Source organism: Eubalaena glacialis, chromosome 11 (assembly GCF_028564815.1).
Source record: "Eubalaena glacialis isolate mEubGla1 chromosome 11, mEubGla1.1.hap2.+ XY, whole genome shotgun sequence".
Taxonomy (NCBI): Eukaryota; Metazoa; Chordata; class Mammalia; order Artiodactyla; family Balaenidae; genus Eubalaena; species Eubalaena glacialis.
This window is the reverse complement of record NC_083726.1, coordinates 75,371,815-75,395,949: the sequence shown is the minus strand read 5'-3', so window position 1 is coordinate 75,395,949 and position 24,135 is coordinate 75,371,815. Positions and strand designations below refer to the sequence as shown.

General features: G+C 33.5%; 1 protein-coding gene across 7 annotated transcripts in view; it reads right to left on the bottom strand.

Annotated features, from left to right (window-relative positions):
- Positions 1-24,135, bottom strand: part of KIF21A (kinesin family member 21A) — a 174,235-nt gene that overhangs the window by 9,477 nt on the left and 140,623 nt on the right. Inside the window, exons 21-32 of one of the 7 annotated variants that reach the window (XM_061205892.1) lie at positions 23,806-23,907; positions 22,899-23,064; positions 22,394-22,414; positions 17,873-17,933; positions 17,444-17,498; positions 14,979-15,190; positions 12,495-12,602; positions 10,948-11,076; positions 8,723-8,761; positions 4,598-4,734; positions 2,844-3,024; positions 1,177-1,341 (exon numbers count right to left, since the gene is read on the bottom strand). In XM_061205892.1, the coding sequence (XP_061061875.1) occupies positions 1,177-1,341; positions 2,844-3,024; positions 4,598-4,734; positions 8,723-8,761; positions 10,948-11,076; positions 12,495-12,602; positions 14,979-15,190; positions 17,444-17,498; positions 17,873-17,933; positions 22,394-22,414; positions 22,899-23,064; positions 23,806-23,907 (1,376 nt within the window). The remainder of the gene's footprint in view (positions 1-1,176; positions 1,342-2,843; positions 3,025-4,597; positions 4,735-8,722; positions 8,762-10,947; positions 11,077-12,494; positions 12,603-14,978; positions 15,191-17,443; positions 17,499-17,872; positions 17,934-22,393; positions 22,415-22,898; positions 23,065-23,805; positions 23,908-24,135) is intronic. The other 6 variants (XM_061205886.1, XM_061205888.1, XM_061205890.1 and 3 more) reach the window with 6 other exon arrangements.

The window sequence follows — 24,135 nt, the reverse complement described above, 5'->3', positions numbered from 1 at the left end:
GGATTATTACCTGAATTACCTATATTACCTGAATTACCTATATTACCTGAATTACAAACTTTACTCAGAATCTTGTAATTGCCTTTTTTTTAAATATAAATTTATTTATTTATTTATTTATTTTTGGCTGTTTTGGGTCTTCGTTTCTGTGTGAGGGCTTTCTCCAGTTGCGGCGAGCGGGGGCCACTCTTCATCGCGGTGCGCGGGCCTCTCACCGTCGCCGCCTCTCCCGTTGCGGAGCACAGGCTCCAGATGTGCAGGCTCAGTAGTTGTGGCTCACGGGCTTAGTTGCTCCGCGGCATGTGGAATCTTCCCAGACCAGGGCTCGAACCCGTGTCCCCTGCACTGGCAGGCAGATTCTCAACCACTGCGCCACCAGGGAAGCCCTTGTAATTGCCTTTTAATGGCCTTTATCCTCCATTACAAGATGAGTTCTAAGAAGATGGACACCAAATTTGTCTTGCTCAGTCTTTATCCCCAGTACCTACCACAAGTGTTGGTATAGTGCCTGCCATAATTGATATCGAATAAACATGTTAACTAATAAATAAATATTCCCTTGCTGCCAAAATTTTAAGAACTAGAAAAGAAGCTAAAATAAACACTCAAATGAAGGATAAAAGCTCATACTTCACGGCAAATAAAAAATCAAATCAAAGATGTAATGCCTTACATTTCAATTTATCAGTTTTCTCTTTGTATTCACTTCATCTTCTTAATACTTCATCATATATATGTGTATATATATATATATAAGTCTATATTTATAAAACTCCTGTGAAGATTTACGCTTAAAGTTATATGGTTTGTAAACTGAACATTTTGAGATAATGATGCATAAGTGATGTTACAAAAAATAATTCTTTCAAAGGTACTGATGCAACTAGCATGAGAATCTTGTTCTCTTCCTGGTAAACAACACAACTTATAGACAAATATTAAGAAAGGCTATTTTCCTTCATATATTTTTTTCCCAGCAATGGAGATTAAAAGAAAGGAAAATTGTGAGTTTGCTAACGAGGACATAGACATTCAGAGGTGCTGAATCAAACAGAAAAGTCTAGGTTTTTATATTAACTTCTGGGGTTACACAAATTAGATTTCACACACACTGTTATTAATGTGTGGAAACTGCATTTGCCATATACAGGAAGTACATTTTCTTTAAAATTCTACCTTTTAAGATCCCACATTCTGACAGCATTTCCAGAAGCTGCATAGAGGAAGGTGCCAGTTGGGTTCAGTGCAATTTGATTGATTTGGTTTTCCCCAGAAGGAATAGCAACTGTCCGGCTGGTGGTGGCAGAACAAGCATCTCCAAGAGTAACTTGACCTGAAGACCTTAACAGAGACAAAGTAAAGCAAAATAAGTCACATTTCTGGACAAGAGTTAGTCTTAGAATTCCTTAAATTCCTCGGAAACTGGCTGTAGACAACAAGAAGATCTGTGTTCTTTGGTGACTGTATGCACTGTGCCTAGCACAGCACCTCATACACACTAATAAATAAACATTTTGATAGTTAAATGAATAAATGAATGAAGAAAACAAGATGACACGGCTTAAAACTCTTAATTTGCAAGTTATTATAACACTAGGAATTCTGGGCCCTGTTAGGGATGACTTAAATATGAGTCAGAAAAGATTAGATGACAAAGACAAAAAAAACTCAACAAATGATACAGTGTCACAGAATTAGTTCATTTTCCTGCAGCTTCCAGAAGTTCCCTGAGGAACAAGCCTACCAGTATTCCTTTCATATATAAGATTTGCCCTTATGAATTAAAGACACTAAGGACTTTTTATTTTCAGTTTTTGTTTATTTTAACCCAATCATATAAGGATTACTTACTATATGCGAAAGACTTAAATATGATTTATTTCTATTTCCTCAGCTAAATTCTAAATGGTAAGTATATTTTAAAATTCTGAAACATTTTATTAGCAAACTTCTAAAATACCAAGTTATAATCAATCTTTTCAAATTTGATTTTAATGAGTCAACTGGATTGGTAAATTTCTAACATAAGATACAGTGGTTTTTTTCTACAAAATTTTCCACAAGAGACCTGTATTCAGTACAGTAAATAATTAGTAATTCTCAAAATATAAAATAGCACTTAAATGTTAATAATCCTCACTCTACAAATTAGTAAAAATTAACCATTCCTATGCTCCCTTCTCTTATTTAAACCAACAGAGTTCACCTTAATTTTAATTATGTAAAACAGTTCATCAATCTTACGGCAAAAAGAATCACTATTTGCTCTATATTTTAAAGACATACATATATGATAACAGACGTAGAAAACAAATTCATCCTCCAATTGTCCAACATAACCTACAGTTATGAAATATAGGCTAGCACCAAAGCAGTGTAAGTCTTAAAAAAACTCCTCAATTAATTAGCATGTATTATTCAATACATGCTAATTAAATTTTGCAAGTACTTCTTAACAGTCTATAATGGTGATTTCAGCCATTTTCCAAGGAGTGGTACTCATCTGAAGCAAGTAATGTAAATCATTTAACTACATCAATTAATGAATACTATGAAAATTTAATTCCTTAGTTATTTGGGAGGGAGGAAATATGAAATGTGTATTTAGTCACAGATCAAATATGACTTCTCCTTTCCTGTTTAATATTGAGCTATTGTATTTCATTGTCTCAATAGTTTTTTTTTCACCTTATTTTATCTGTGTTCTTATTATAAACACTTTCATATTCTTTGCAAGTGGATAGGTATAAATAAACAGAAATGCATAAATAGGCCTATCTTTTCTTACATTTTGTAAACAAGAACTATTTGCCCCTTATGCTGTTTGTCTTTAAGTTACTTACGTTAGCGTTCGAATGCACTTTGCTGAATCTCTGATATCCCACACCTTAATATAAGATGTTGACACAGTGAAGACCAAACTTGTATAATTACAGTATTTTACAGATACTACATTGTTGGGATGACCTCCCAGTGACATTATCTCCTGCCCGGTCACCAGATTCCATACTTTACAAGTACGATCTAAAAACAAACAAATAAAAAAGAGGAAATACTGTCAATATGAGCTAAATTAGATTCTCTTAACAATAACAATTTCTCTTCTATGAGAAAAAAAATGAGATAAGAAAACAGTAATTATTTAATTAACTTGCAGCAGGCATCCTAACTCTATCCTTGACACTTTGCAGCAGGTTCAAGGGCAAAGTAGGTATAAAGGATTCGATGAAAGCCAGGATATCTGGTGTATGCATTATGTGGTATTAAAAAATAATTATACAAAATTTTGAAATTGACATATTAAGAGAATCTTGTTTCAAATTTCTCCTGAATTTAAAATGGCAATCCCAAATCAGCCTCTTTGAGACATTTTGCTTTGATCACTCTTTTACATACTCACCACACTCCACACGTGGGAATACACACACCTTTCTTTTCCAGGGGTCACTGATTGATTTCATTTTTGACCCAAAGACATAATCATAAAACTATTCTATTTTTTTTTGACATGCTAAATATCTAATTATCCTGGACTAATAAATTTAATTTGAATCATTAGAAAATCCTTTTACAGAGCAAATTTTTTAAATTGGGGAATTACTTGCCATTATTCACAATTCACAAGTTCTAGCTAGACTTTCCCCTCACTTTGTAACATCCCTAAATGCTAAAAAGCTTTGACTAGCTTCCCAAATTCCTGTACATGCTTCCTTCTCACTTTTCTAACCTCACTGTCCACCACTGCCCCTACATATATACTCTACTTTTCAATCCAACTGAATTCAGTTTCCAAACCCACTTCTACCTCCAAGTCTCTGCTTACACTGTTCTCTAATCTTGGTTGCCAATTCTTACCTGTCAAATCCAAACAATCCTGTAAGGTTCATCCTAAATGCCTCCTTATCAAAGCCTTCCTTATTTTTCACAATTTAGCATAATCTCTCCCTTTTCTGAAACCCCAAAACTCTTTGTCTATAACTCTTCAAATCGTTTACAGTTACTTTCTAGTTGCCTACAATTGCACCAAAGGGGTTAAGAGTGCAGGTTTGGAGATGAGTAGACCTAGGTTTCTAATCCTGGCTCTTTCACTTACTAGTTAAGTTTATCCGGGAAAATTATTTAATTTCTTGAATCTTCAGCTTCTTCATCTGTAAAATTAGGATGCAACATGTATTTCATTGGGGTTATTGTGAGAATTAAATGAGATAAAATTTGCATAGTCTCTGACATAGAGAAAGTGCTCAAGAAATGGTGGTTGCTACCCATCTTATTCTCTTTACCACACTGTACACTGTAATGGCCTTTTGTAGATTTTTATATAGCCTGCATTACTAAGCTCAGGGCTTTGCATGTATTAGGTGCTCAATTACCAAAAGGAGATGTATTCCCTCACCATTCTATTCACATAACATCAACACAAGTTTTACTTTCTTCCCAGCTATGCAATGATTTTATATTTTATATAATTCAGGAGTTGAATGAGATTATCTCTCAGATTCTTACGTGTCTTAAGCAGTTTGACATTTTTAAAAACCTGTTAAAATGTAATCATTAAAAAAAAATATGTTAAATATCCACATGGCACAACTACTAGCACCTTTTGATCCAGTGAAGAGAAGATCATCAGTAGAATCCACACAGAGCACAGCTTTTGTATGCCCTTCAGCTATGTGAATACACTGAAGTGGAGAAGCTCTGATTCCTTTCGAAGCTGGAAATGGGTTGATTATGCCCCTGAGGTGGGGGAAAAAAATAAGATTTACTTTAGTAGCTATATCATGAAACTACTTTTTATTTTTTTCTCTGGCTTTAAGAAGCCTTTCTAAATAATTAGTACTGTAATAAAATCCAGATTGCTCCCTTGTCTCTTTTTTAAGCAAAAGGACAGAGACAAAGTGTGAAATTATAATAGTAGTGATGGAGTGCATCAACTAATTTGGCATCAACTAGCAGGTGCATTCTGCAAAGAGCAAAGTCATGATAAACTGGATTTTCTTATTAACAATTTCATCTCTTCAAAATTTAATGAAGTAATATTGGGAGCTGTTCAAATATAGTGAATTATGAAAAATGAGAAAGCATAAATGATGGATAACTGGAAGATGTGACTATCAGCCTGGAATGTGACTCTATGTCAAAAAAGACATTCTAAAGAAAGTATAATACATACCACCTAAAATACTAAGGAAGCAAATTTCAAACAAATTTGAATAAATACAAGAATGATTGCATAGCCAGAAATTCTAAAGGGAGAATGGCTCAAAAATAACAAAAACTTTTAAAACTCTAACCATCTCAAAGAAGATTTTTAAAAAAGAGTAAGATTTTAAAAGAATAGTGATGCTCTTTAGGGAGATTTCTCATAATTTTAATATTTCTGGAATTTCTGCTTTATGCCACTGGACTATGAACTGTGAAAATATAAAATTTATCAAAACACTGTCCCTATCCCAAAGGAGGTTAAGACAGGATCTGAACTGAAATAATTGTATTGGGAAGACTAAAAATGAGAGTGAATTAAGAAATGATAAATATATAAGTTGGATGTATCTTCGCTCAGAACAGGAAGAAAAATTATGTTGAAATATGTCCATTATATAAGACAGATGGCATAATGTTAGGACAGATTCAGGAATAAAACAAAGCTGTCTGTTTCCATCTTCCTGATGAATGAGAACAACCTTTAAGATGCAAGGGACAGAAATAATTAAGAAGAAATGTAAGCCCAAGATACATTAGATCTGACAATGAAGACTTATTCAGTGAGTTCAAGTATTTCTGTTTTTACATCATTAGATCACAGGGTTGTGAAAGTATATACCATTGCAGAGACAAAATCATTGTTGGTATACTAAGAGGATCAATAAAGGGGATAAAACATGTAGACCCAATTTTCCAGAAAGGAGAAAAAAAGTGGATTTCAGAAATTACAGATGAGTAAAATTTCTTGTTGAGTCTCATAGAGGAAAATATTAAACAAATAATTACAAACACTTAAATGCTCATCAGTAAGAGATAACATCTCACAGAGGAAGTTCCTTGTAGAATTAATAGGCAGGAGATTAGGGGAATGTCATATTCACAATATATGTTGATTCCAATAAGGTCTATACAAAAAGCTTTTCAAATGATATCCCTATTGACATGGTGGGTAAGTATGAAACTGTTGTAGTAAGGTAGTTCCATCAGTGGCTGAAGAGTCACCCCTAAAGAGTCAATGTTCCTCTCAGTCTGGAAAAAGGTCTTCAATATCTAGTCAGTCTTTCCCCAGAACTCAAGACAGATATGGCATGTTTATTAAATTGATATATTAAAGAGCTGTACTGTCTAGAAAAATTACCAAAAAAAATCCATTTAAGTATGTACTTAGCACTAAAATATTCATTGGATAAAATTTAAACATAAAATTTAAGTTGAAGATAGAACAGAATGCTCCAAGTAGGAAAGGGGCTTAATTAGATTTTAAAAAGCTAAAGAAATTTGTTTATTGAATACAAGATCAATGGATCAACAATTTATGATTCCTCTACCAACACTTTCAATGACTTGTGCAATAGAAGTAAGTATTTCAGGAGGAAGAAAGCAATAGAGCTACTATATTCTGCCAAGGCCACATCTGGAATGAGGCTGAGTTCCAGATGCCACATTTTAAAAACAGCTTTGAAAAATCAGAGATTTTCCAAAACAGTGGAAGCAGAAAGAAGGATCTGCAGACAATATCATATTAGGAACAGATGAATCTAAAACTATTGAGCTGATAAGAGAACCTTCATCGGAGAGAGCATACAAAAGCACAGTTAAATAGCTGAATATTTAAAGAGCTGGCACATACACACAAAAAAGGTATACTGGATTAAATCTAGCACAGCTCAAGAGGGCTGATGACAGACCAATGAATAAAAATTTAAAGGAGGTAAATTAGGCTTAAGATTTTTAAAAAAAAACTTTATTTTTGGGATTTAGTTATAATGATTTCAAAAAGTGAAGGGAGTTCCCCATTACCAGAAATAAGACCAGGAATTGTTACCACATGGGTGTATAATTACAAAATCCAAAGTATTATTTGCATTCACACATCAATTTGAGATTCTTGAAATTAATGCTCAGTAACTTGTTAGATTACCAATCTAAGAACTTAACCAGATTAAAACTGAAATGGTAGCAAAACCTCCTCAAAAGCCTAAAACTGCCATTTTGAAATCCTATCAATATTATGTGGGGTTTATAGCTATGAACTGAAGCCATTAAATTATAACTATTGCTTCAAATGTTGAAAAGTTATGATCTAATGCATAGTCAATTGCTGCTCTTCTAAAACATTAAATATATATGTATGTATATTCTAACAAGCTGATTATAAAGAAAAGAATTAATGTTAATAACTTAAGAGCTGTTTTGATCTGCATTTAATGACACAAATCATCCTAAGAAAAAAGCTAAACAGTACCCTTGGTTATTTAGCACTATGTCTCCAAAAGAGTTCCTTCCTTCAGATTACTATCTTTATCCTAAGAATCTATTAATGTTTCCTGATGATATAATGTGCAACACAATTCTGTCATGTCAAAGGTTGTAATATTACAAAAGTGAATATTTGCCTCCAGTAACTTATGTGTGGCATAGCTCTAGAGACCAGGATGTCTCTTTTTCATTCTTATGTGTTTTATTTATTCAGACTTCTGAAGAAAAATAATTTCAACATTAAATATAGCATCATATTTATTAGATACTGAAAGATACTCTCAAATATTCAGAATGTTAGAGTTAATATTTTATAGAGATTACCTTATACAAAAGATAATAGAAAAAGTACAGAAATTGGAAACAAATCCATGGTATTTCTTTCTCTATTAAAATTAATCTATCCACATTCTGAAGTACATAAATCAACTTTAAAATAGTTTAAGTTAAGGTTAAATATTGCAAACTTATACAACAGATCTGATGTGAAGGGAAAAAATGCTTATTTCTGATCCATGCAAAACCAGTAAAGTCTTGTAATACCGTGAATAAGATTAATTTCCTCTCCCTTCCCCTGCCTACCTTCTGGAGGATCTACTGATGATCAGGAAAATGGCCATAAAACATGGGAAAGAAGTGCAAAGAGAGAGGAGACAAACTGATTAGTGGGAAGAGGAAATGAAAGGAAAAAAGAGAAATTAGGGGTCCAAAAAACCCATAAACGTGAAAAAACGCAACATTGTTATTTGAAAAACAGCATCTACCAGTTAAAACTATTTATTATGCTTTTAAAATTCTTGTACTTTCTATATCTTTCTATATTTTAGGTACCATAGTGTCCTTTTTTTCCCTAGTATAACTTTTTTTAAAATCACAAAGTCTGCCATAAACTTTTTATTTAAAATCGATAAATCAACATGAAAAAATACCTTATTCACTTCCCATGCCTTGAGGTGGAAAAAACCATTGAGGAGCAAACCTTTACATTAATTTTCATAGAACTTAATTTCTTTAAAGAAAAGTTTTAGATTATAGACAGAATACAAATAGCACAAATTTTTATGCTATTATATAAAAAAGTTTACCACTACTTTGAAAGGTATGATCACAAAAATATATTAAAATTAATGTTTAAAAACATCAGTGCATTTATATGGTTTACAAGTTATGAATGCAACAAAAATGAGATTTGTTTAAAGTTTCTAGGAAGGCATTTTAGAACATCAATGAAATGCCAGAATGTAGGAAAGAAAGAAAGTACCTGTGTACCTCCGACAGAGAGGAATCACTTTCATCAGACCTACAGTGAAAGAGTTAGAATTATGAGGAAAAAGAATACAGATGTCAACAGGTAAAGACACTGAGATTGAACTGATTCAACAGTATGAATAACAGAAATGCAGCAAACATTTCCTTTACAGTGCCCTGCTTTTCTATTTGCTCTGGATATCAGCAAATTCAGTGACAGCTAAATTAGTTAAAATTTTGTGCTTATGTTTTCTACCAAGATTTGGGGGGAAGAACTTTCTATTACTGATCCACAGAACCCAGCTATCCTCACTTTCTAAAATGTAGGCCCTGAAAAGGAACAACATCAAGCAAGTGAAATACATCACTTCAAGACTCTATTTAATTTGACTAGTACTAGAAAAATTTTTCGGTTTCAGTAGTCATTAATGAACTTTATTCCTCTTGATAATTACTTTAGATTTAGACTCTCATGTGGAAGTTGCACAAATACATTATATGTTTGCATGGAAAGCAAATCATTCAAAATTTAATAACCTTTGATTTTAATTCATCTCAAAAACATGGAGTTCTTCTGATTAGGCAGTCCCTCAGTAATAGTTGGGAGGTTTTACTGGGATTTTAAAAACAGGTGAGCCACTCCTATCAGCCTTAACCTGAAACCTCCAGGACTGACAATAAGTCTGGTTATGAAAATCTATTTAGCTTGTATTGTTATATAATATCCTTGGGAAGAATGAGGATAGAGTGAGTGCTGGCATATACGTAATCAGAAACAATGTGTGGGACCTACTTCTAGCTGGTGAAATATGCTAGACTCAAAAAGGAGACCAAAGAAAGTCATTAAAAAGGTAGGTGAGTTTTTTGAAAGTGTAGTCAGTTATTCTAAGTTTTAGTTTATAGAGACTACAACAGAGTCGAATGATTGGTAGGTAGCTCATAAACTATTTCAGTAAAAAATATGGAACTATAATTAGATTGTCAAGATTATCAAAAGACCAACAGAAAAATTTTATGACTGTGAATGCAAGGGAGAAAAAATTTAGTAATTCTTCATCATCGCTAGTGAAAATGGACTTCCTAAAGACATTCTTAATGTTCTTCTACTCTTTCTCAATTAAATGAGAGGTATTATTTAACAATGTTCAAGAGTCTTTTTTTAAATATATTTTTTCAAAATATAAAAAAAAAATACCTATCTAGATCATTTGAAAGGACATGTCATCTGATTAAACTATATTAAAATCTAATTTTAATATAGTTTAATCTAACTGATTAAACTATATTAAAATCTAATCAAAAATGTTATCCATAAATTAAGTAGATTAAAGAATCTTTCAAAATGATGGTGTGTCTCTCTAAGTCTATAGAGCCATTTGGCATGATCTAAACATGCCAGACAGATCTTAAACAATACCCTGTAAATTTCAGAAATCGTTGATATATACAGGGAGATTATAGCGTAGAAAAAAAAGAACTGGTGTGGGATACTGAATATCAAGTACATATACTATCCAAAATGCTATCATTCAAAATCAAAGCAGACAAGTCAGAGTTAATAAACACCTTATGGCAACACTGTTAGTATGAAATTCTTGCAAGAGAGATTCTGGCTCAGTGTGGGAATATTTTTTCACTTCAAATTTAATGAAAATTATATTTTCCATACCCCTCCAACTTCTCTTCCCCAACAACCCACCCTGAGTTCTACCCCCTCCACCCATAAAGGTACTCTTTTATCCCAAGAATACAATTACTCAAGTTTTGTGGTGGATTTGTAGAACAACCAAATGATAACAACATGTTACACATATGGCAATGCTTTTGTAAGCTGTTATATCCACCAAAGGTAAAATAATTTGCCTCTTTTCAATGCAGGCTATCTGGATTAGAGGCTTTTATAGGCTCAATGAAGCTGAAAAATCCCAAGAAATTTAACTTCAAGTGGTCTCAAAGATTTTTCAATTCCAATTTACTTGTAAAAGAAAAGGTAAGACAAGTGCTCAGTATAGCAATGCAAATCTATAGCAGGGAATAATGTTCAGCAGGAAAATTAATTTCTCTAATTTTGTCTATATGGTTCATTTCCCATTGGAAAAACACATGAAATATGGCAAGAGTTCACAAGTCAGACTCCATCTCCCACACAGAGAGAAGGCTAAATGTTTTCTACAGACTGTATTGAAAGGTTCAGAATATTATAATGAATAATTGGGGCTCTTTTACATAATGACTTACTTATCCTGCTGAACTGATGTGTTTCCCTGAGAAACAGTAAGACGATTAAAAACATTCAGTTCATTACGGGGCCGGCTTGGTGGGGAAGAAGGAGGTGAAAGACTAGCCTCTGAGGTTCCAGAATCTGAGCTACAAGAAAAAAAGAACATTAAATAGGTGGCTTTAATTGGCTTTGATTTGTTAGAAATGTTGTAAGAAACATGCTTTTTTAAAAAAGCTTTTCATTATAGAATTCCTTCCTTGCTTCCTTTCTTCCTCTGTTCCTTTTTTATAAGAAAATGCACTCTGAACAATTTAATTAAAAATTTTTTTCCACTGAATCTTGTTACACTGGCCACAAGATGGCACTAAAGAAAAAGTTCTGTCTGCTAAAATCTAAAGTCAGTGTAAATAAAGCAAGCCAAATTTAAAATTATACAATTTTAGAGTTGAGAGCAAGTTGTTCACTTTACAGATGAGGAAACAGATCCTGAGAGTTTAAGAGGAATTTGCCTATTCTGATTCATTCATTTATTTTTAAATTACTTATTTGCTCCATTCCCTACCTCCTGCTTATTCTTAAGACATTTGATTCAGTAGAAACAGGTAAATTACATCTTTAAATACAGGAAACAAGGATGATTAGAAGAGCAACTTCCATGACATTCACGTCAGCTAAACCAGTGGTCAAAGTAGAGAGTGTGCATGTTGGTACAAGGGAGGAGGATGGTATAAGATCATCCACTTGGGTACAGAAAATATATGAAAACTTCTTTCATAATTATTTTTATGTTAAAGAAATTGGCTTTATCAATACTTAAATATAGATTAGTATTGATATTCCTACTCAAGAGCATGTCAGAGATCTACCTGCCATATGCAGCTCCTTAGGTGACCTGAGGGAGAGCTCAGTGTGCCACAGGGTAGAAAGGTGACAGTGGCTCTAACCCATTTTTAACTTTCTGTGTGTTGTGGTGTGGCAGTTTACAAATGCCCACGAAAGTGGACCATCAGATTATATTGTGTACTATTAAGCAAACTAACCCTCACAAAACACACAAATAGCTTTTAAAATATTTCAACAAAAAAAACAATTAAGGATAATACTAATTTAAACATAAAAGAACAGCAAGAAAATGGCACAAGTCACACATCTTCTAAAACTAGATTTTTGTTAACCACTTTAAAGAGGTGAAATCAATGTCAGTTTTATCAGATGACAGTCAAAATTAATTTCAAAACTTTCTAGAAGACTATTTGAATTGTAGTTTTAATAAACCTCTCCTCAAAGGTATATTAACTCCAAAATGATATGCACAAACAATTGAAAAATAAATCAGACTATATGAATGGGGACAAGTGCTCAAATTTATTTACAGGTATGTGTTACCAAGAAAGTTAGACTACTTATACAAGCCAACAGCAGACTTGATTGTCTTGATTAGTCAAATCAGTCACAATCCCAGAGTCAGTCTGAATATGGAAAATAATTTCACTATTGTGCTTTAGCATCTAAGTGCATCAGACATTTTATACAATCTAGTAGATAAAAAGCATGGGTAACTTACTGTTTTTGTTCCCTGGCCTTTGATTTTTCCCCTTTCTCATATGCCTTTCTCCTTGTTACAGGGGAAGGCTCTGGTAGCTTTTTTTCTGATAAAGATGACTGTCTGGAACTAAGAGAGAGAAAGGTTCTGTAATCATCTAATTTTAAATATATACATATAACTTTGGCAGATAGTCAACCTAAATTTTTAATAGATTAATAACTGGAACTTGAGAAAGATTATTTGGAAATTAGAACTAGGACAGGAAAATATCACATGAGTTATTTTTAATTAATGGGAGCTTGATAACTATATATTTAATTTTTAAATTGGCAATTTTGTCAAATACATACATGCCCATTATCTTTGAAGGTAAACATCCATACTATACTGCCAAATAGCTAAAATAATTTTTAAATTTTGAACATTAAGTGTTTAAGTTTGATTAGAATTGCTTCAGTTGAAGAAAAATTGTCTTTATAGTTTTGCAAGAACAAAAATATTAGAATATCAGAATATGAGAAACAAAGATTTAATGAATTAATATTTACACAGTCACAAAAGAATATACAGGTAATCACAAAAAACTACAATCATTTTACTTAACTAGTATTTAAGTATTAGTTAGCTATATCTATTTTAGTACTAAAAATATTTTTGTTTTATTATAGACTTTAAATGCTCAATAGTGGCTATGTAATTAACAATTTAAGACTATGATTTTTGTGTACAGTGGTAATGAATTTTAATTGAAAAAAATGAATTTTTTGCTATCCTTGACTAGTTTTATTAATAAGGAAAAAAACCACTAAGGAATTAGCAAGCAGGATCCCCAGAATGGGCTTACAATGATTCCTATTTGAAAGTGAAAACTAAATATAATTAAACTTCACGTGCCTGATTTCTCTAATTAGAGGAAATCACATTTTAGAAGTTCTGCATCATTTAAATCATAAGGCCCACTTGAGTAAATTCTTTTACTTTATGCAATGGAAGTCATGTAGTAATGGGATATAAGAGTTACTGCACCAAGCACATGACCAACTTTTAAATTTGTACAGAATTACACAAGCATCTTAATTTATGAAAACTTGATAATAAATCATGTGAAGAGACAGTGTCTAAAAGACATTTTCTACAACCTGTCATAAATGATACATTTTTAAAATGAAAAACAAAAGGGCAAAAAGAAGGTATTACCTGAATTCTGGATTCCAGGTCATAGATTTAGTCTTGAAGTTCCAAAAGTCTCTATTCATCTGATAGACTAAATGCTGAACACATAGGAGTCTCTAAAATCTGTTCTCAGTTCTATATCACTACCTTCACCAAAAGCATTTTTCTACTGTTATCTTATCAAAAAAGCACTGAAGCCATAAGCTATACTGGTTAGCAATCTCCAAGAGCAAATCTAATAGTTAATTACATAAGTCACCTCAAGCACATGCAAGATAGTTCTGTCATTAAAACTAATTTTGGAACTAAAGGTAGCAGATGGGCTTACTGAATGGAAGACAGTGAAAATATCTTCATAAGATGAAGAAAGTTATGGGAAACAGATGTTCAAGTTAGGGTGGGGAGTTTGTTATATTTTATTATTTACAGAGTCATATAGTATGAACCATTTTTTGGGCAATATTTCCCAATGCAATGATGTGTTCATTCAATAGATCATTTGCTAGATCACATGTGAGAGTTAGTTTGGAATAAAGCCATTAAAAATCTTTACCAGTGAATGACTGATGTAATTTTAATATAACTAACAAAACACACACACACACACACACACACACACACACACACACAAACACACACTGGCCTGTGTAGGGAAATCTTTGTTCTCAAGATAATAATGAAAAATTTGTGAAGTTTTGTTTTGAATGGAATGTGTTTTGCTAAGATTATCATAGAGAGGAGAGGTAATATTCCCTCCTTCAAATCTTTAATAATACAATATTTATACTTTGTGTGTACACTCATCCCAGACATGCAATGTGCTTCAAGGCAAAGAATTAGGAAAATTCAAAATGTATTATTTGTAACTGATATTTGTAGTTTTCTTTAAAAGTGTCAGCAAAGGCTTACTATCTTGACCAGGCTCTTAGAACTAGGATATAATGTAATTTAGAGTAAATTTAAGAATCTTTAAAGCTTCTGTTTTATATAATGGTTTTATAGGTATAACTTTAATCTAGTTTAGGTGTTTCTAAATAAATTTTGTCAGTAATTCACAACTCAGCCTTTATAAAAATTATAATCTTTAAGAAAGACCCTAAAACTTAGAAATAAGACAAAGCAATTCAACAAAGAACATCTCATTTAAATTATTTTGAATGTCCAAAAATTAGGAGACACAACACCTAACAGAAATTACTTTGAAAACTAGAGATCTTATTTACATAAATTTTTAAAAATAGAAATAAGAAATTAGCAACATGCATTTTTTTTAAAAAAAAAAAGAGAAAGCCAAAAGAAAGGAAGTTAGTGTAGCTGGGCCAGACTTACATGCTGCCTATCTTAGAAGGGAAGCCAGATGGGGGAGGGAGCTCTTTTTCCCTAGCAGAAGTACTTGTCTCTGTATTCATTCCAATCTCTTGCCCTTCTGCAACAGGTGTAAGAGGGCCAGGCAAGGAGGCATCTCCTGTACTAGTGTCTGAAGCTAGTTCACTGCTATCTGCATACAGCAATTCCATTTGAGTGGTGGTTCTCCTTCGGGCCTAGTCAGAGAATGGAAGGAAAAGCAATCATGTGCAAATTTTCGCAGGGAAGATGATTAGGCGATATTTAATATTAGTTTGAAATAGGTAAAACATTTAGCGTGTCTTTTCCTAGCAAGTGTGTCAAACATAACATGTAAGATAGTGACAAGCCAGAGCTACAGCCAGGTAAGACCTTTAGAGGCCATAATAATAGCCAGCATTTCTATTGTATGCCAGAAATTGTTCTAAATACTTTACTATATTAGTATATACTATCATTATCCCAATTCACAAATGAGAGAACTGAGGCACAGAGAAGCTAAAAGTCCAAAGTCACACAGCTAGTAAGTGGCAAAGCCAGATTCAAAACCAGGCAATCTGCCTCCAATATTATTGTGCTATCCTGCCATTCATCGCCAGCTCCCTCAACATATCATTAAAAAAAAAAGAAAGAAAGAAAGAAAGAAGAAAGAAATTAAACCAAAAGATAGTTGCAGGGACATTCAACTAAATTCTGATGTTTCCCAGGCTTAGATGATTTAAATTTTAATTTCATTTTACTATCAATTTTTACATCTGTTTCTCCTTTTTTATGACCCTGCCCCCCTGATGCTTTAACTGGGTGTTTAATCTGCCTGCTGGATATCTACCACCAGTCCATACCAGCTTTTGGCAGCATGGTGAGGCAGGTGAAGGTTATTTTCCTAGAATCTAAATTTACCATAAGCATTCCCTTCCATACTCCTGAAAAACCAATGGGACTACCTTGTTGTTAATGCTTAGAGTTGGCTGCTATCGCTAATTTATTAACAGATAATCAAGGTGTTTACCAGATTAGAAACCTCTAAAGGGCAGACAACCTGTTTTATTCAACTTTGGATCCCCTGCATTTAACATAGTGCTGGTAAATACCTATTTAAAATACATACTCAACTTCACTTTTTCAGTGAGTGAAAAATAAATAATATGAGATCCTTTTAGGCATCTGTGCAGTTCAAAAGGAGTGGTAGATATTACCAGAAAACTTTTGGAAAGAGAAAGCCCTGCAGGCCAACCTTTTACCCTGTCAGTTCTCCCTACTGCAAATTGAGTCATTTTCTTGGGAATTCCTAACCACAGTGGTTTTTTTTAGGAGATGACCTTCAGGCTACCACTTCACATTTCTCTCTGGCTTTCACAGGGCCTGAAAGACCAAGTTACCTTAGGAGATTCTCTCTTCCACTTAAGACTGGATCCAAACTATACTAGAATGTTTTCTTTGAGTTTGGGTAACTTCTACTTAGTCACTTAGAATAATAAAACACAAACCACATGTCACCAAGCCAGTAGCTCAAGGACCATACATAAAGACTGGAGATGTTTTTCAGTTGGCTAGCCCAGTATTTTAAAGATAAAGAAATTCTCCATTAAAATACATACTTAAAGTTTCTCTTTAAAAAGTTGAGGATCTGGTAGCCTTAGGCCCATATTCCATCATGGCAAAAATAAGCAGTAGTTGAGTGGTGGCTATTTGCTTTAGATGGAGCATGTCCACTTCAGGTAATCATAATGACCCCTATTAATTACCTTACATCCAGCCAAATTACTCATTTATATTACCTGGCTAGCCACTGTTGGCCTTAAATCCATCCTGTCCATTAGCACAGTACTATTCTTTTGAGTCCTGATTTCATCCATTCATTCAACTAATATTTACTAAGCACTGCAAGAATTCTTTGTTTTCAAACATCTTAAGATAGTTAATTCATCTAGTATCAAATGCTACCAACACTCAATCTGAAATATACCATGTGTTTCTTACACATTTAACAGTATGTATCCTTTATTTTTTTAAGCTTCATAAATATACATTATAGCATCAATTTTCAATACAAAATGATGATTAAGAGTTGGCCTATTCAAATCACCTCAAGACACAGTTAAACAAAATAAATAAGGAATACTTAAGGACATACTAGAATGTTAAAATTTCAAAAATCTCCTGTCAATCTAAATTATTTTTAAGGATTGTTTTCCATAATCATATCTTATCTAGTGGAAAAAGTACAAGAATACAGTAAATCACAAGTTTCACAAAGGAGCAATTTTTCAATATAAATTTTTTTCAAGGGGGAATATGATAAAGAACTAAATTTCTTACACATGAAATCTTTGGTAAAAGCATGCCTACTTGCTGACCTATTAAGAGTCAAACCTGAGGCCTATGTGATTAATAGTGACAATAAAGAACAGCAGAAAAAATGTTTACCTGGTATTTTCAATTCTCCTTACCTTGTTTTTAGGTTTCACTTCACCACAAAGCTTCATAAGGTCTGAAGAGAGTGAGCTATGTGCAAATAAGTAATTAACCACATGATTAAAAGGGAACTTATAGAAAACTGTATGTCCTCTAATGAGTACAAGTATGGAAAAAAATTTGTATGCTTACAGAAAACACAGAAAGACAATATTTAAAATCAAAATAAACTAATTAAAATAGTCCATTTTCCTTCCTTAAATATCCCAGTATTTTTATTTTAAAGTTTTTGATGGTTAAGCATTACTTAGTTTGGCTTCCATATTACTGTTTCTAGTTCTCTTCACTTAGCCATAAAATCCAAAATTATTTGTTTTATGGTAATTGTTTGATGCACAGGATAAAAGTATTAAAAATATTACAGAAATAAGTCAAATCTATTAAGTTTCTAAAGCCTCTCTTACCTTCCTTCTGATCCTGGGCTGTTTAAAGGTACATCCTCATCAGTGCTGTCCTCTACATTTTCTAAAAAAATGTCCAAAATGTAAGTATTATCCACATGTCACAATTTGAATGATGACTGTTATCCCTATGCTATAATAAGCATCAGCCCAAGTTCTCTCAATATGGGCACTTTGGTTTTAGTAACTGAATCAAATTAGAAATGTAAAAAAATATTTCTAAGAAACTCCTTCGATTATATGTCCTAGGATGAGAAAAATATGTTCAAAATAGGAAAGCTATGAGTTGAATGATAAAACAAAGAACAGCATACACAGGATGGAAATGAGATCATGTATTTATCAGAGTATGTATAATTATTTATATATTTTTCAGAGTATGTATTTATCCCACACCATCCATTTATCCCATGTATGAAAAACCACTGAGTAAAACACAAGATTAAAGTAAATGCTGCATGCGCTCCCTTTAATGTACTGAGCCAACTTCAAAAACCACATAGGTATAAACATAGTTGTTGTACTTTATCAGTATTCCAACTTATATATTTTCCTTTATTTTTATTTTTGTTTTCAAGTAGAGAGAGAGCATGTGTGTGTGTGTGAAGGTATTCAGGAGTTACATACCAGCATGCAGCTCATTCACATGTATAAAAGGCTAAAACTACGGGTTTCCATGCAACAGTTTTGTAGATAAATACAAACAAACCACTGCTATTTCAGAACAACTGTAGCACACTAATAAAAAGAGAGGAAAAAGAAAACATATAAAACTAGTAGGAATTCAGTAAATAAAACAGCCACTGAAAGTAAATTATTTAAAATGTCAGTGAGCCCCTAACACAGGTGCAAGTTTTCAAAACTTATACATTTTATTATAAAGCCATTCCACAAAACTAAAGGCAATATTATCAACAATATATACGTTGGGGACTTCCCTGGTGGTCCAGTGGTAAAGAATCCGCCTTCCAATGCAGGGGATGTGGGTTCCATCCCTGGTCAGGGAACTAAGATCCCACATGCCGCAGGGCAACTAAGCCCTCAACAAGAGAGCCTGCCAGCCGCAAACTACAGAGCTCACGTGTTCTGGAACCCACGTGCCGCAACTACAGAGCCCACGTGCCCTGGAGCCTGTGTGCCACAACTAGAGAGAGAAAACCCACATGCCACAACTAGAGAAGCCCAGCCCGAGCAGACCGTGCACCGTAATGAAAAGATCACTTGTGCCTCAACAAAGATCCCATGTGCCGCAACTAAGACCCGATGCAGCCAAAAAAATAAGGAAAATAAATAAATAAATAAATAAAATATAAAAAAATAATTATATATATGTCAATGAAAAATATACAGCATTCATCCCCCTTTAACTTTTACTTTTATATCATACAGGTGGATTATGCTCATAAGTCAACTAATTCCTTTCTCAGAAGCTCCCATTCTTCCTCACTGTTTAGCAGACACTTTGATAGAAATTCAGTAATACTTGATAGTATTATCTAAAATGGAGCCCATCTAGGACCCACACAAAGGGAGTTTACTTTCTGAAATAAGCAAAATGGTGGTCTTGAAGGCAATGTGTATCTCAAAGCCCACGCTTGCAGGCTGGAGGATGTGCTTCACAGAAAGGATAATTGAGTGCTAAGGTGACTGAATTAGTCAATAACATAGAAAATGTAAAGAAATGACAAATCTAGTCTATATTTTTCCATGTATAAAAGCAGGCTAAGATTGACTAGTAATTTTCTTGTAGGGAGTGATGAAATAAGTTAGTATATTAAACATCATATGAGTGCTCAGTAAAAACTACTTAGCTCCCGCATATGCATATATGCCTTATTTAGAGATAATTACAGTTTGACATAACCAACCTAGCCAGAGGATACACCCAGACATTCATCAAATTAGACACCTCTTCAGGACTGAGCTTTGTCTGTAGCACTACAGCCATCTGGGCAGCAGGACATGCCATCACCTCACTGCTCTACTCTCAACTCTAAGAACATAATTCCAGCCCAACACCAGCTTCTTTTCTCATCACTGAGCATTAAAGCTAAAAGCAGAGACTTAAAACTTCGAAATGCTTTAAAGTTCATCCATATCGGTACACAGCTGCATAATCTCACATCACTAGAAGTTAACCAAACAGTTACTATTAAAGTCTTTTTTAAAGTTTATATAGGTATATAGATATGTATATATGTATGTATATGTGTGTGTGTGTGTATATATATATATACATATATATGTAGTGTACGGAAAAGAGTTAACATAGCAGCCCAGAGACTACTATCCTTAGAAAGGCCTCCTTGCAAGGTTGGACTTTGTCTGTCATCTGAAACTTGGCTCTCAGAGTATCCCTAGTCATCAGTTAACTAATGAGGGAAGTTCATTATACCTAGAACATTTGTGCAAACACTATGGCTTATGCTGAGAACTCCTGCTTTCCTTCTGGAGTCTGAAATTCTGGTATATACTAGACAAAGCATGCCTATGTGACTAGTTCCCAGTAAAAACCTCAGGTGCTGAGTGTCTAATGGACTTCCTTGGGTGTAAACTATGCACACATATTGTTGCATTTTCATTCCAGGGGGAAAAGTGCACTCTGTGTGATGTTTCCTGGGAGGAAGAGAGCATAAGGCAGCCTGGACATGGATTCCTCCTGACTCCATCTGTGTCTTTTTCCTTTACAGTCTTGTTGTGTATCCTTCCTACATTGCTCTCATGAATCTTTGCCATGAATACAACTATATGCTGAGCCCCCTGAGTCTTCTAGCAAATCCCCAAACATAGGGAAAGATCCTAGGAACACCAACATAGGTAGGGAAAAAAGAAGGGGCAAATAAAGATGTTCTTCAAAGGCTACAACAATACAATCCTATTAGCATGGAGTACCGGCCCTTGCTCCCCCTCTAGCCTTATGTTCATCATCCTATACCACGTACTTGTTGCTCCAGAGCACCAACCTGCTTGAAATCCTCATGCATACAATATTTTGGCTAAATGTCCAATCTTCAACTTACTCGCTGCTCAGAGTGACTCTTCTGCCCAGCCCCTTTCCACCTTGTCTCTTGCCTGGCTAAATCTTTTTCTTCATTTATGTTTCAGCTCAAATTTAACCCCCTCCAGAAGGCCTTCATCAACTCCTCCATTCTTGTTGGGTAGCCCCATTCTGTGCTCCCATAATTCCCTGTACATATCTCAATCTCTGCCCTCTCTGCAATGTATCATAATCTGTTCATGGTCTGTCACCCTCAGCAAGGTATCAAGTCCATGAGGGCAAGATTCTGTGTCTTATTTATCTTTGAATCCCAGCACCCAGCCCAAAGTTGAGATAAATTGAAACTAAATAAATATTTTTTAAAGCAATGAATATAATATGACTGTCTAGTTTCTGTGTATTTAACTTCCATGTTTTTCTCCTTCTGTGCTTTTCTTCCAAGCACCTCTGGTCTAGATTATGGCCTTAGGGAAAATTTTTGCCATGAGTCACAGGTTATATCAGCTGAATGTGTTTCCCCTCTCTGCTTCTGACCCTTCTTTAAGCTACAGATAATTGAAAGTTGTTTGAAAGCTGTGAGAAAGTAACAATGCACATCAAATAGCAGTTTAATATTTTCTGCACAAAAGGACATCAAAGAGGGCATTGCATTTTTCTTCCAAGTTAAAAGAGATAATGGACTTAAATAAGAATTTACTTATTACTATAAATTGAGCCACTAAGATGAAGAAGAACAAAGAAAAGTCAGAGGAGGAGGAGGGGGAGAAGAACAAGAGGAAGGAGGAGGAAGAGGAAAAGAAACATGCTTAATAACACATGGAATGGCAAAAATTCTGGTTATAATTCAGAAATTTGGGCAGCCTAACATGATTCCTTAATATAACCAATCCTTTTTCTACCTGTCTTTGTTATAGCTTGAGCAGGATAAAAGCCGTAGCCTGTCCATATCTGTATTATGGAGTTGATCAGCTCTAACTTGAAAATATTATAATTATAAATAATGTTTTGATCTGTTCATATAAAATCCTTTGGATAGTTTTATTCAATTTACAATATTAAAATATACGTGGCTTAATTTTATAAAACTTAAGAACAGCTGAGAATCTAGCAAATATATATGAAAGACAAATATATATAAAAGATAAATAACACAGAAAGTTATTTATGAGGGTAAAACAACAGATTCAAGTTAACAGATAGATTTAAAAATTAAAAAGGAATATATGTTCCATTTTTTCCTACAAGAAAGAGGGGTTTATGAAACTGGAACCAAATCTGGAGTTCAAATAATAAAATAGAAAAATAAACATACTTTTTAAACATCTAAGAACTTAAAAATCAGGAAATGTGTAAGAAAGACAAAAGACTTAGTATGTTTGTGGTCACAGATACATTTCATAAAAGATCATGCAAAAACCAGCTGGCTGCCAATAAAAATTTTTAAATAAGATGTACCACAATTAGTGTACATGAACAATTAGTAATTCATGCAGCTGTAGGGTACACAGAAAGCTAAACATACTTACCTAATGGTACGCTATCTAGATCTGTGTAAATAACAGCAAAAAGGAAACAAAAAGCAATACTCCAATCAAAACAAATCCAATGTTAAGAACTCTCATATAAAACAAGATTATGTACCATTTATAAGATATGTAGAATAGATGTCATAGCAAACACTTATAAATTTATTTCTTAAGGCAGTTAGATATGTAAAGTAATGAAACTTGGTTAATACTTTAAATAATTTAAACAACCAATTCAGAAGCATGGTTGATCTTATTTATTCATAAAAACTAATTGCTTAATAATGCTAAGTAAGCCTTTTTAAGTTGCTAATCATTTCTTGCAATGACAATAATTACATCCCCCAAAATTTATACATGCAAATTAAAGCAGGAATAATTATCAAAAGCATAAGTAAATATAGCATCTATTCAGTCAAGCTATAGGGAAAAAAGGTAGCATATAGCATACTCAAAGAGCAAAGTTACCATGCAATTTATTTAACTAAAATTTAATCCAAATTACCTTGTAAAGCATGACCTAGTAAAGCATCTAGCTCAGGATTTAATTCTGCTTTCTCTTTCAACATATGGAATAAGAGCTGGTTTTGTGTAGCACTGGTTATTTCAGTTTGTTTAAGCCGACCTTCAAGTACTTTAATTTGAGCCTCTTTCTGCGCAGCCTGAAGACCCTATAACAACACCCCCCCAAAAAAAATTTATCTTAGGTCATACAAAACAGAATCTACCACACAAAGGTCTGTATCAAATAGAAAATGCATATGATGTATGGACTTTGACATTAAATAGATCTCGATTCATCCCAGCTCCTGCACTTGCAAGCTCGTTGACCCTGAGCAAGTTACCTTATCTTCCCGATTCTCAGTTTCCAAATATGCAAAATGATATGAATGATTCTTACTTCCTTCCACATTGTGAGGATTAAGTGAGAGAACAAACCATTAAAGGTCTAGCACAGTCTCAACGTGGGAAAAAAGGTGAGTCAGAAATTATCACCTTTAACATTTAGGCAGAAGTTTCTGAAGATAAGGCGAGTGCAACTGTATTTTTCCCTTTCTGATTTTTTTGAGCTGTAAAGAATCATTATTAAATCAAAATTATGATACTAAATTTGTCTGCACCCTAAGAGATTTTTCTTTTAACTTTTCCTTTGTTAAAGTGAAAAAGAAATTATTTATTCTTTAAGTTGTTTACCTGTTCTAATACACAAGCACAATAGATGAGAAGCTAATGGAATTGATGTAAATACTGCTGAGTTTTCTTAACTCTAAGGAAAGGTAAAAGGAACACTTTCTATTTAAAAACAATCTTCTTCCTTATTACAAAGGAAAGGGTCACTAGAGAAAGATAAGCAAAATAGCAATGAATTAACCAAAGCTTAGGTTTTCAATAATAGTGTAGTTAGAACTTACCTTATTGATGCCCATTGACAGGAAGTGATCTAGCAGGTATCTGGCTTCTGTAAGTGTACAAGCATTAATGACTGCAGTGACATCCAACGTTTCTCCTTCTTCCTACATCAAACCAACATATGATGTATCATTACCTTGACCTGAATGTATTTAACAGAAGACAAAGCCATTGTTTCATGCATTTATTTGATATTATTGGATTAGCTAATGTGACTCCTCAGAAAAGTATAAAATATGATCCCTACTCCAAGAAACATATGGTCTAGTTTAAAAGACAAGAAATTTGAGCAGTTAAGAACTCAAGGTTGATTAATAAATTATATATGTCTT